Genomic DNA, 12,898 nt, shown 5'->3' with positions numbered 1-12,898 from the left:
GATAGTTAGGTACTATATCCTACCTACCCTAACTAGGTACTACTAGGTAGTAAGGCACCTAGAACACCAAAAAAAATCTCGAGCTTGATGTTGGCATTGGCATGCCAGAGATGAGATAGATCACCAACTGTAGTACGGTCGCTGTGCCGTCACGGGCCGGTTCGGTAGATGGACCCAGGGCTTCTTCTCGGCTTCCTTGGCTAACCTCTCCTCGTGTAGTCGTATCCTGGTCTTTTCCTCCTTTAGGACGAGGGAGATGGCTGGGACGCGGGGGAGTGATGTGTTAGTGGGGGTTGCTTAGTTTGTGAGGTGGGGTGGAAAAGGGGGGTTGTGTAGGCAGATGGGTAAGGGAGGGAGGGAGGTAGGGAGGGATATACGTGACGAGGAAGGAAAGGAAAGGGGGGGAAAAGAAAGAAAGAAAGAGACTTACAAGCAGTGGGCTTCCACATTCGAGACATGCGACTTCGAGCATGGTACTGGATCCGCATTCCTCTGAAGGGGCCCTTGGTTACCCACGACTCGTCCACGTACAGGGTCGTCGGGTCCTGGACTTCTATCCACCTGCCGTCCTTGGTCTGGATCATCCTCTTCTTCTTCTCTGCTCCCCCCGCCGCCGCTTTTGCTGCAGCACCCCTACCGCTTCCCAGGCCCATGCCGCGCGCGGCGATGGCGGTGTCCCTGGCCTCCTCGAGCTGCCACTTGACCTCGCGGGCTATCTTCTTCTTGCTGAACTGCATCTGGGTGATGGCGTCGTCGACGGTCTTGCCGACGATCTGGTGCGAGAGGAACATGAGCTTCTTGGTGCTGGTCGGCAGCGTCGGGCTCACGCTGCGGAGGTCCTTCTCGGTGAGCCGGATGCGCTCGGCGCGCGTGAGGGGCTTGTCCTGGTTGCGCACCATCTGCATCACCTTCTTGCGCAGGAAGCGCACGCGCCAGCGCGGGTCCGGGTCGTCGGCGCGCTCCATGTGCTCCTTCACCTTGGTCCCCGCCGAGGGCACGTGGCCGCGGCTGTCCTCGAACACGGCCTCCTCATCCTCCTCCCCCTCCTCCGCGGCTTCTTTGCCCAGCGCCACCATCTCGGCCTTCTTCTTCTCCCGCCCCGGGTCCTTGATCTCCTCGTCGAAGATTGAGGCGCCCTGCGTGCGGTCCATGTTCCGCTTCGCCATTATCTGCTCGCGGTCGCGCCGGGTCAGCTCCTTGGCTAGCGGGGTGTGCGCGGACATGGTGTCCTTCTTGCGGTTCCAGCCGAACCAGGCATTTCGGCGTTGGGTTCGGGGTTGGAGGTATTGGAGAGGTAGGGAGGGTTTTCCGGCGACTGTAACTGCTGCCCGAGCTGTTTCGTTTTGTTTTTCATTGATTAGCTAGCTGAGTGACGTAGTTTTTGGAGAGCTCTCTCTCTCTCTCTCTCTCTCTCTCTCTCTCTCTCTTTCTTCCCTGGAGGGGGGAGGGGAGGAAGTAAGTGTAAATATATATACCAGTGGTGGTGGCTACCCGCCTAGCCGGCAGGTGCAAACTCATGACTGCTTTGGATTGAGGTCAATGGCAAGCAGTCTGAGTTGAGGTTGCCAGTGCTATGTAATGCTTAGTGCTGTAGGTACAAGAAAGTTTGAAGGTGAATTGACAATTTGAGGCTCAAGCGACAAAAAAGTCGAAGTCGGTTTGCTCCGATTTGCCGATGATTAGCCGAGAGACGTTGGCTTTTAAATTGTTAGGTTAGTACAGTACATGTAACTATGTACTTAGCCTGGGGTAGACTAGCATCCACAAACTCCTCCCACGTGACTTGTACACTTTAGCTCAGGCTTTTGCGCAAATGGGGAATCATCATCGAACCATTTTCCAACTCTTCAATGCCAAAAGCCGAGATACCGAATATCATTTCACACTGCCCAACCAACTTAATCAAACCTGTTCAGTCGCTTGTCTGACCTACATCTTTCGAAATGGCGATTGCACCTATCACTGGTGTAAGTATTCTCTCTGGGGGTAGATTCAATTACATGGCGCACTACAGATTGCACTACAGAATGCGTCTCCTTCTGCCCGAGATTCTTGTACTAATATTGTATGATTAGATGCTCCGACGAGGCCTCGTCGCTGATCTCGCCATTGCCCTTGGTATGCCATCCCTCTACGAACTATTCCCTCTCATGTTTTCGACATCCTCTACTGTCTCGCACAACGCGACGGCTTGAACTGTTTTCTAACCAGACTTGTAGGACTCGGCGTAACTTTCGGTACCCTATACTGGTACGACGACCCTTTATAAGCCACCCATCCCCTCACAAGAAGAACGATCAGATTTGTTAGAATATAGCGATAGGTGCTAACTTACTTCCAAGGCACGGATACCACATGCCCCGCACTCACGGCCGAGACAACTTCTACAAGCAGCTTGAGGAGGAGCGTGCTGCTCGAACAGGATAAGAAAGGATCGATCGATTATATCGGAAAAGCCGAGAAGACATGGAGTAGTACATACGATACTAAACGACGATATCCTTTTTTGTTAGTTGGAGATGCGATAGACGATAGGTACGGTTGGAAGATACCTAGGGACGGCCAACTGTATTATACGAACAAGCACCTCGCCCATCGAATTCAGAATTCCTAGGTTAGAGCATTCTTCCTAAGAGTTGATATGCCGTGCCTTATTATTCACGTTGAATTGTGTGCTGTGATTCTGAATGCTGAGAATACAAGTCGTTTCGTGCCAAAGACTTGTAGGCTACAGATAATAACTCATCAAGTGAGCCATAACGTAACTCGGTCATAACGACGGACGTTAGAAGGTAGGTAATGTGTTCGCCGTGCTCATGGTTCATACTCGGTCGCTTTTGCATCAGAGTAAGAGATCTTACTAGATTCAAGCAGAGTCTATCTTGATCAGATGGCAATTCATAAGTGGAATACATATAGGCAGGTATAGGAAAACTCATAAACTCATACCTACCTAGGTAAATGCAAAATGCAAAATACAAAACTTATTACACAATCAGAAAATGAGAAAATGAGAAAATGAGAAAATGAGGATCTTATACAGTGAGTAATTGTATTTATAGGTACACATCATTTCGTTGCTCGCATTGAATCATTGACCATTGAATAGAAGGTAGGCGCTGTATTACCTACTGCTCCGAGACCCCACCAAGCTTCTCACTCTTTGTCTTTTTCTTTTCCCTTTTTCCTGCTCTCCTCCCATATCGTAGTCTCGACCATAAAACTACCACCCTTCTTATCTTGACATCTGGAAATTCTCATCATCAATACCGACAACACACACATACACATACATATATATATATCTCTGCAGGGTGAAACAATCAAAAAAAAATAAAACAAAAACATACCGGCGAAACCAGCGCTGCACAGGCCAGCACCACACGGGACTGTTGGCCAGCTCGGGCCGGTCGATCTGGCACTCGTACTGCACCATCGCGAGCAGCTCGCACGCCGACAGGTCGATCCGCCCGCCGCCCTTGCGCAGGCGCTGTCCGTCCGTCGTCTGGATCTCGGACTCGAGCTCTGAGGCGGGGAAGACGCGGCAGGGGGGTGTCATGGTTTTTAATTGATTATTAGTTGTACGGATTATATTATATAGAGTGGTGGTGGTAGTGGTGATTGGTGGTGGTGAGATGAGAGAGGCAAGCAAGTGAGTTGGTTAGTATTTGAGAAAGAAAGAAAGAAAGAAAGAAAGACAGTAAACGGTTGATGATGGACCCCGCGGTTGCGAAACACGTTGGTGCGAGATTACTTGGTGAGGTGGAAGAGGGGAGTTTGGAAGAGGTATGTCTAGACCTTCCCTTTTTTTTGCTCTCTGTATGTTATTCATTCAAGTTTTGATGAGTTGTACGAAGGAGGGTGAGAAGGGATAAAATATAAAGTGATGGTTATGAAGGTTGGATGGCTAGATCTTATCTTATCGCTGCCAATTTATTTACTTAGATGCATCTTTGTAGGTATACATGCCTATAATACTTTCTCCTCGAAGCGCAATACACATACATCTAGGTTACAGATATATACTAACAGCATATCTACTCACTCATCGCCAGCTCCTTAATTCCCTCCGTGTTCAACCCACCGGTGGTTCCTCTACTTCTACTCTCCGCCCACACATCCCCATCCCGGCCCTCGCTAGCATTGCAGCCCGCCACCACAAGCTAAACCAGTCCGCCCCGCCGCCGCTTCTTTCCCTCAGCGGGCGCTACCTGCCGCTGCTGTACCACCTGATCTCCGTCCTCATCGCCGAGCCGCATAATTATACAGTCGTGGTGGTAGATGCCGAGAACCGTTTCGATCTTACTCGTCTCGTTTCTTCTTCTACTACTAATGTAACTAAGATTACAGATACTAGTGGCAGTGACAGCAGTAGTTATCCCGCCCGGGTATCTGATCTAAGGCATGTCCACGTCTACCGACCAGCGCGGGGCCAGGAACAAGTAAGGGCGGCGGTAGCTGCAGCGGAGCAGTGGATGGTGTACGGGGCGCACGGGAGCCGGGCGCGGAAATGGTGGGGCACGGTGGTGATCGGTGGTGGGAGCGGAACGGGCCCTCACGCGAGCAGTGCAACTAAGGGCGACGTGAACGCGGGGTGGAAGGGCTGGCTCCGGGTGGAACGTGAGGAGGTTCCTGGGTTTCCCGCGGGGATTAGTGTGGAAGAAGCATTGCGCGATAGGGAACAGAGAAGGCGGGCTGTCGAAGCGGCGGGGTGGGTGGCGGGGTCAGGGGTTGGACGGTATACGTGGAAAGATGGATGATGTCTACATAGTTATGTGGCTCGTATTTGAATGGTGGTTTTGCATGAATCACTTCCCACCTAACCTAGACACCTGATATCTATCATAAGATCATGATCTTGAAGTCGATACATTAATGCTACACCGTCTAAAATCATAAATCAAAGGTTACTGCATATCAAATCCTCTTATGCGATTTACCTCTTAAGCAGCTTAGGGGAAAGTACCGGTATCCGCCGCCTAACAAGCCATCTTAATTACTCAGCAACCCCACACGTAGAGTTATGTTACATACTTATGTAAAATGATAAATTATAAATTTATCAATTATCAAGCTTCCGATTGGCTAGCGAAACTGCAACTGCCACTCGGAGCACAACTCGTCGTAGCCCGCCAATAGAACCTCTCTGCTAATCCTAAACGGGTTTAATATCTTCTCCAGCTTCGTCCTGGGCCGATTATTATTGAAATCCTCCTCACCACCACCACCACCACCACCACCATTATCATCATCACTGCTTATCTCTATCACCGACGCGTCCAGCCCAGCATTCCTCCTGGGAGCCTGCCTCGGTATCCCGCTATCGCCCACGTCCACGTCCCGCGCCGGGTCCAGCGGGACCCGCTTGAACGGCTTGTTCCGCGCCAGGAAGGCCTCGACCCACTTCTTGCCCAGGGGCCGGTGGTCGTGGTTCGCGCGCAGGATGCGGACGACCGTGGCGCGGATCTGCGCGTGCGTGGGCGCGCGGCCCTGCGCGCTCTGCGCCCGTATCCAGGCCGTCAGCTCCGTCTCCTGCTGCGGGGTCAGGCGCTGCTGGACCTTGTGCGCCTTGTCGGCGGGCTGCGACCCCCGCACGCGCCCGATGAGCGTGGACCGCGGCACCCGCCAGTCGCTCGCGGCTTGGCGGAAGGAGTGCCCCGCGCGCACGGCGGCGACGGCCGAGTCCAGCGCGGATTGCGTGTATTTGGTCTTGTAGGGCGTGGGGGATGCCATGTTATCAGGTGGTATTATTAATGAGGAGTTAGTTATTAGAGGGTTGTGATTGCTGGAGCAAGACATGGAGTGCGCGGGGGGGAGGGGGATGAAATTTAGATCAGCACGTCTAGACTACATAACATAACAGTACAATAGTACCTCAATTGTTAATATTGCCAAAGTTGAAGTAGTAGAACATTATTAGGTTCAAGAGGGCAAAGTTGGCAGGAAACTTGATGGGCGCAAATCAAATTTATATATAAAATATGGGCCCCCTGAGAATCCCTGGCTTTTGATTGAGCCAGAGTGGACCTGGTCAGCTATCCATTCACCAACAGTCTGTTTCCAGGGGGTGGGGGGGTCAAAAAATACCCCTTTTACCTTAGTTAATATATCGTAACATCGTAACAATTCACTTTGAATGTAATTTAATACGGATAAGATGGATAGCCTCGTCGTCGCAGCACGCCCCCCTTGGATTCTACACCGCAACTTAGCTTGCCTCTTTTATTCATCCTCACCATTATTATCATCAGTCTTCATAAAACAGCAACACCAACTTCTTATCACCTTCAAGCTGCACGACAAACAGCACCGCCGAAACCTCCCCCTCACGTAACTATTAACAAAACGCCAATCGCGTGCATAGGTCGCGATAACTCTCCGCATTTCCACCTCGACAATAGACATTCTCGGCCCGCGCCACAACCACAAACTTACAACTAGTACAACTAGGTACATACATAGCTCCGTCCCATCACCCCTCCCGACCAGGCCAATACTATATAGTACTATAGATGCACGGTACTAATCAGTAACTAACTATTAGTTAAACGGTAAACGCTTCGTATATAGTTACCGCCGCTGGCGTAAATGATAACTATCACGAGAACACAGCACCGGTCGTCCGCGCGCCGCGATGACTAGCGCGAGAGTACGTAGTCGTCGCTGCCGGTAATGGCGCTCGGCTGCGTAGAGCGGGCAGGGCTACATACATGTATGTAGATTTACAAATGCATGCCCCCGTGATTTGTTCACCTTGGTACCTAACTATGTAGGTAATAGTAGTAGTAGTAGTAATCATTCAATGTAAGTAACTAACTTAACCGTGACAAAATCGACAGCACATCCGAAAAGCGGGGCCCGCCTCACGCACGCACACAACGAAAATAGATACTAGGTATATAAACCACAATAGTCCGTCAAACCATCACATACGACCATAGGATTCGGAAAACTCGGGATCCCGTCCGCTCTCCCATAGATAAGCCGAATACCGCCAGATCAGTAGTTGGGTCGGTGACGACCAGCGAATCCCTGGTGTTGTATGTTTTTTTTTGTTTTTTTTGGTCTTTTTTGGAGCTTATAGTTAGTGGTTTTTATCGTGTTGTGGATCTCTTCATATCTAGGTATGTAGGTAGGTATACATATGTAAGTACATATATACGTAGGTGTATGCACTAATACTATTGGCATATAAGCTAGGCTATGCAAAGTAGGTATGGAGATAGTTACAACTTACATGCCAGTCTATTCTTTTGTCATATAGTTAGGTAGAGTGGCTAGATATTAAGATAAGAACTAGTATCGCGAGATGTATATCTAAGTACCCAAAATCAACCCATCTCACTGAATTCCCTTTCACGTAAGCTCTCGGGATGATCAAGATTCACATTCAGTAAGTTAGATGTCTCTTTAGCTACTGTCTTAATAGGTATATCCTAATAGATACCCAAGCATGCATCGAGTTAAACAGGCAGGCAAGCTATATGTCCAACTACTACTATATTAGCTAGTCCCCCTCTTACAGAATCCATTCATACAAGATATCCAATCACCTCCCTATCCTCATCCACTGTCATCTGAGACGTTCCAAAGAAAATCGAACCATATTATAAGCCAAGTCGTTTAAATAAGTTATATGCGTACCATCCACTGCTATGCTGGAAAAATCGCGAGCGCTCAATCACATGCAAATGCTCCCCTTATTGTCTATGCCAAAAGGAAAGAAAAAAAAATTACAAAACCAGAAGAGAAAAAAAGAGGAACCCGCATTACTCGTCTCATTTTCTATAATGTTCTTCGATAAATCCTGTCACTATATGGCGGCTGGCGTGGGAGTGGGAGTGTGAGGGGTAGACACAGGTGCGGCGGCATTAGAATCATCAGATATCTGCCGAGTACCTCTAGCAGTAAGGACTAGGACTTTTTGACCCGAATCCCGCGCCGCGATGCGGTCGTGGTACTTCTTGAGATTTTTGAACCCAGTCTCACCAACCCCAAAGTCGTACTGCCCCGGTACTCTAACAATGGCGTTGAGAACCGGCCAGAATGCGTAGTCGGCTAAAGACATGGTAGGGCCTGCGATGAATTCATCACCTTCCGCAGCATATTGCTCCCAGACGTTGAGTTCGGCAGCTTCGAAGGCCTTAGTGTTAGGAGCGGCCCTAAGCTTCTCGAAGAGATATAGCCCCTTTTGAAACAGGGTATACTCCTTCGCGATATCCCTTCTGGATCGATTCTCATCTTGCCCTTGCCGGTTATAGACGCGGTCGATATATATCATAATGGCGACTCCACCCTCGACAATAGTCTTCGCCAAGTCGTTATCGACAAACTTAATTGGAAGCTCTTCTGGGACACCCCACACGTCCTTCCCAGATTTAGTCTCTTTCCAGTGGAAAAGTGGTGACATGTTCCCTCGGGCGTAGTTGATCCCATACTCCGCCAACATGAGCTGAATACGCATATTGACAACCGGATCTGACGACAGGAATAACCGAGGCGCGGTGGAAATGTGCAAGATATCGAAGCCATTGCCGTAGTATTTGTTCCAGTCGAATTCGGTCAACTGGTTCTCTCTGCCAAATCCCTGCAGCATCATGACCGCTTCTGGCGTCTGTCCATTAATCACCTGCCTCGCCTCCTCTTTAATCTTCGACGTAGCTCCTTGTCCCCATATCAGTCGGTTATCTCGGTCTAGGTAGGTTCCTATCTGCCTAAATGTCAATGAGATACGGCCACCATCATAGGCTAACTCCTCGCTCGTTTTTTCGCGGTCCAGCCTCTTATCTTGGCGAATGCTATGAAGCCACCGCATGTTGGTCTTCAATCCCACCTTGCATAGCGAGTTGTGAGGGAGACGTGCACGCTCTACCTGGCGTTTTGGTCCGGCAGAAGGATTTGCATCCGCCGATGCTTTGCTTTTCGGTTGCCGCTTCGTTCGGAACGTCATGGTTCTTTCCGCTCCCAGACTCACGTTAGCAATATAGCTGCCTTTGACTATATCCAGGGTCTTGTCGCTATGTTCCGAGATATAGTCATTGCCATCGCGATAAAATTGAATCAGGACGTGATTCAAAGGATGTCCTAGTTGCTTCTCAACGACTTCCTTAACCTCGAGTATGGTGGGAGAAAACTTTAATAGGGGAGGTGACTCGTCCGATGGGTGACGGTATATTGGCATGGTACCATCCTGTTCGATTTGACCCTGGACGGCAACAAGCCGTGGTACTTCACCACCTTGGTGCATCATTCGTTGCCATCGCACCTCATCTCTTATCTTCTCAAATATGTTGTCGGACAGTGGCTTTGGTAGGACATCGTAAATCACCTTAGTGTCACCCTCACATAGAGGCTCACTCTCTCTTATAGCGTCTTGAGAGTTCATTTTATTATTTTTCGCTTCGGTATTATCATCGGTCGTTGGCTCTTCCGCTTGTTCCTCTTCCGTTTGTTCCAAGCTGTTTTCCTTCGATACCTCACTCGAAATTTCGTTCGTGGTCTTCACTGAGTCTATTTGGCTCTCTTCAGAAGGCCTAGGATCACTAGCTTCTGCTACTGCTGCTGATATCAGGGTTTCCTCGTCTTTTACACGATCTAACTTTGAAACTGCTGCTTCCTCTTTTTCATCTGTAGTTGGTAATAATTGGCTTGTATCTGCTGCATTCTCTCCAGAGACAAGATCATTGTTCGGCGCTGGATGTGGCGTGCTTTCTTCATTACACGTGGAGTTCGGCGCAACACTCTCATTGTCAACGCGATGACTGTTGGGTGAGTCATCATCCGACTTCGGCGATTTCGATGCTATCAACTCGACATTCGATTCTTTCGCGGTCACCATGGGTTGAATCGGTACGTTGAGATCTTGCGCAGATGGCTCGGGGCCGGAAGAATCGGCTGCACGCTGATGACTTAGCGACAGGTCCTCAAACGACGATTGAATTTCTGAGGTCAAGGACGTAGTAGACTCATCCTCTCCCCCAGCACGACGTACAGTGGAGTACCTGCCAGCTGCAGAAATCCCCGGCCTATCACCTAATCTCCTAGAACCCTTCACTTTAGGGGTATGCGTAGCCAAAATATCTTGTGCCTTTGAAACTTCGCAGCCCGTCGTGTTTGCGATTTCCTTGATAGCATTACGATGCCGCATCATATTTTGGTAACCGCAGCAATCGTCGACGATCGTGATCGTATATCCATGGCTTGCAGCATCAACGGCGGTAGCCATGACACTGATATTGGTCATAGACCCGCATATGAATAGCTCCGTAACAAGCCTCATCCGTAGGAAACGAAGCAGCTGTTCCGATTTGAAAGCCGAGTAGTGAGTCTTCACGAGCGAGTAGTCCTTCGGTCCAATAGCCGCCTTGATGATGGGATGCACATCTATGCCGAAGGTACCTGGCCGAACACATTTGGGCAAATTTGAACTTTCCTGCGTTAAGAAGGCCTCCGGACACTCACACGGTTGGACGACCTGTGGTGACATTTGCCGACGACGGCCGCGCGACTGGTCTGGACCTCGAGAAAGCCCCGGCCTTTCCGAGGTTAAGATGACCTCGTCTAGGGTAGATCGCGATCTTTCGAATTGGCTACATGCCCAAATGACATAGCCACCGCTCTGCCGGAATGAGGTTGCGAAATCTGCTATCCGGTCCGGAAGATCCATGGGGATCTTGACAGGCAGGGCGCCTTCTTCATCTAGGAAGTCATTTTGAGGGTCGAGCACGATCAAGGCCCTGTTAGTTGTCAAAGACGGGAGCAAGCTCCTGTCTATAGGAAACATGGTTGTGACAGCTGTGACGACCGTGACAACCGCGACACTATTTCCGGAGAACTTGCGTAAAAACGATTCAAATAGCTCTACTAAGTCATACCTACGTTAGGACAGGTATAGCTATAGAGAGCTAATCATCCAAGATAATTGGCGGATTGCTTACTTTTTTTTCCCCAACTTTGCTGTCCGGAGTACTGGTTCCTACGACATGCTCAAGGTAGCAACAGGCTCGATGTCAGCCAACGCGGTTTGTCTTATGTAGTCAAAGACGTGACATAAAGTACAATTTTAGCTATGTTGGTATGCTGGGATTTGTAACATTTGTATCACTAGGGCTAGGAGCTGTTAGGCTTGGCAATCCGCGTTCGGGCAAATGTTGTCGTAAAGCCAAGAGAGGATGAATCCACCGATACCAAGAAAAAAAAAGGGAGGCCAGGGGGTCTGGATATACGATTAATCTGAGATGACTGGACGATTTTCAACGGTCGGTGACGAGGAAGGTCACACGGGTATATCGAGGTGAATAAGAAATAAGTAGATGAGAAAGACCAGTAGGTTTAGACAAATTCAATAAGAGTAATAGTAAGAGTAGTAGTAGTAAGAGTAGCGCAGTGGAGGTATGTATGATATATGTACAAGAGTTATAAGGTAGGTATTATTGGGATTGGGTTGGGTTGGATGAGATAGGATACCAGGTGGAAGATATTGAACACAGACTTGACAAGCTAGGGCTGGGTTATCCACTGTATGTAGCTAGGTACTAGGTATGTAGTTCAATGTTACCTAGCAAGAAGTTAGGTTGATGTACATTAGATACCTAGGGTATGTATGTACTACTAGTAGTACCTATATTAGTAGGTTGGTCCTGGTCACAGGTTACAAGAGAGATTGACAAGCGGCAGGCAAATGGAGAAGTCAAAATTAGGAAGTGTGTACAGTTGTAATATGCAGGTCAAGGGCAGGGTAAGGTGAGGTTCAATGTTAAGGTAAGAGCACTGGTGGACGTGGACGTGGTAGAGGTAAAGGTAAAGGTAGTTAAAGGTAAAGGTAAAATAAGCTGTACTAGTATGTACGTAGTAATAAAGGTAACGGTACGTGTAGAGCAAGGATTCTTCAACAGGGATTTTCTTAAACACATGCATGCATGTGCGATCAATCTAATAACGAGGCTAAGATATACTACAAAGTAAGAATGAAGATACGTATTCATGCATGAAAACGATAATGACACAATGTTAAGGTTGGTGAACCTAATTAACCTTAGATACATAGTATTATGTATATACTTGAGCTTTTATCATGGCAATGCACATTACTATTGATGTATATGTATCTATAGAAGGAGCAAGGGAATGAGAAGGCGTTGAAGAGCGAGAGAAAGAAAGAAGGACATAGAAGCTGGGGGTGGATACCTTATTGTCCACTAATCGTACAGGGGAGGGGTGAGACAAGGAAAAAAAGAATAAAAATTAGGTACAATAGGTAACTACTTGGAAGTAACTACTATTAACTACATCTGAGATGGAGTCCATAATAGTTACCCCCAATTCAGTGGCTGGGTTAATAGTAACATCTTTATTTTTAATGTTCGTTTCCTACTCTCCATTTCTCAATATGTTAGGTTAGTTGAAAAAAAGAGTTTCCTTTTGTAATCCAAACCACATGGAAGCAAGCACTGTTCAGGGATGTTGAAGTTGTTCTTTTCGAAGCTCCTCTGCCTCCTTTTAGTAAAAGATATTGCCGATCATTTCTTAGTGACGCGACATAGCAATTGATGAACATTGAACTAAACTCTCAAATTTAACTACCCACCTAACTACCTAACAGCCCTACACATATACTATTACATAGCTTTTAATTATACTATTTAGTAGTTGCAGTTCGCATCGAAGTTCGACAACGATGGATACTATGTAGATACCTAGTACCTACTGCGTATATGTACCTAATACCTAGATACTGATGATATAATGGGGAGGGGCGTACGAAGGCTGTGGCCAAAAGTTTAGACCAAGATATACCTCAGCCCCACAGTTCCTCCACTTTTCTACCACTGTAGGAAATATCATCGCCAACATACCTACCTACCTATAAAGCCTTATAAGTTTATCTAATAAATATTAA

General features: G+C 48.1%; 6 protein-coding genes across 6 annotated transcripts; 3 read left to right on the top strand and 3 right to left on the bottom strand.

Moving 5' to 3' along the window:
* Nucleotides 1-120: 120 nt before the first annotated feature.
* GGS25DRAFT_523373 (ribosomal protein L22) lies at nucleotides 121-1,518 on the bottom strand (the record flags this gene model as incomplete). The annotated part of the gene is made up of 3 exons (XM_049264411.1): nucleotides 121-260; nucleotides 431-1,333; nucleotides 1,476-1,518. 3 exons carry the CDS (start codon nucleotides 1,516-1,518, stop codon nucleotides 121-123), a joined length of 1,086 nt encoding a protein of 361 aa, XP_049114364.1.
* A 228-nt stretch (nucleotides 1,519-1,746) lies between these two features.
* GGS25DRAFT_497668 (uncharacterized protein) lies at nucleotides 1,747-2,490 on the top strand. The gene is made up of 4 exons (XM_049261633.1): nucleotides 1,747-1,967; nucleotides 2,076-2,118; nucleotides 2,220-2,250; nucleotides 2,343-2,490. The coding sequence occupies exons 1-4, from the start codon at nucleotides 1,944-1,946 to the stop codon at nucleotides 2,425-2,427; spliced, it is 183 nt and encodes a 60-aa protein (XP_049114363.1). The 5' UTR covers nucleotides 1,747-1,943; the 3' UTR covers nucleotides 2,428-2,490.
* A 666-nt stretch (nucleotides 2,491-3,156) lies between these two features.
* Nucleotides 3,157-3,559, bottom strand: GGS25DRAFT_523371 (uncharacterized protein; the record flags this gene model as incomplete). Its single annotated transcript, XM_049264410.1, has 2 exons — nucleotides 3,157-3,247; nucleotides 3,351-3,559. The coding sequence occupies 2 exons, from the start codon at nucleotides 3,557-3,559 to the stop codon at nucleotides 3,157-3,159; spliced, it is 300 nt and encodes a 99-aa protein (XP_049114362.1).
* Nucleotides 3,560-3,767: 208 nt separating this feature from the next.
* On the top strand, nucleotides 3,768-4,880 carry GGS25DRAFT_497619 (uncharacterized protein). Its single transcript, XM_049261632.1, has 2 exons — nucleotides 3,768-3,786; nucleotides 3,960-4,880. The coding sequence occupies exon 2, from the start codon at nucleotides 3,966-3,968 to the stop codon at nucleotides 4,758-4,760; it is 795 nt and encodes a 264-aa protein (XP_049114361.1). The 5' UTR covers nucleotides 3,768-3,786; nucleotides 3,960-3,965; the 3' UTR covers nucleotides 4,761-4,880.
* A 363-nt stretch (nucleotides 4,881-5,243) lies between these two features.
* On the top strand, nucleotides 5,244-5,997 carry GGS25DRAFT_497618 (uncharacterized protein). The gene has a single exon (XM_049261631.1). It carries the CDS (start codon nucleotides 5,444-5,446, stop codon nucleotides 5,714-5,716), a length of 273 nt encoding a protein of 90 aa, XP_049114360.1. The 5' UTR covers nucleotides 5,244-5,443; the 3' UTR covers nucleotides 5,717-5,997.
* Nucleotides 5,998-7,365: 1,368 nt separating this feature from the next.
* GGS25DRAFT_352318 (uncharacterized protein) lies at nucleotides 7,366-11,259 on the bottom strand. Its single transcript, XM_049258057.1, has 3 exons — nucleotides 11,059-11,259; nucleotides 10,938-10,985; nucleotides 7,366-10,860 (listed from the first exon to the last, which is right to left on the bottom strand). The coding sequence occupies exon 3, from the start codon at nucleotides 10,781-10,783 to the stop codon at nucleotides 7,814-7,816; it is 2,970 nt and encodes a 989-aa protein (XP_049114359.1). The 5' UTR covers nucleotides 10,784-10,860; nucleotides 10,938-10,985; nucleotides 11,059-11,259; the 3' UTR covers nucleotides 7,366-7,813.
* Between the last annotated feature and the right edge of the window lie 1,639 nt (nucleotides 11,260-12,898).

This window comes from Hypoxylon fragiforme (genome assembly GCF_022984875.1).
Source record: "Hypoxylon fragiforme strain CBS 206.31 chromosome Unknown GGS25scaffold_7, whole genome shotgun sequence".
Taxonomy (NCBI): domain Eukaryota; kingdom Fungi; phylum Ascomycota; class Sordariomycetes; order Xylariales; family Hypoxylaceae; genus Hypoxylon; species Hypoxylon fragiforme.
This window is presented reverse-complemented; position numbering and strand designations above follow the sequence as displayed.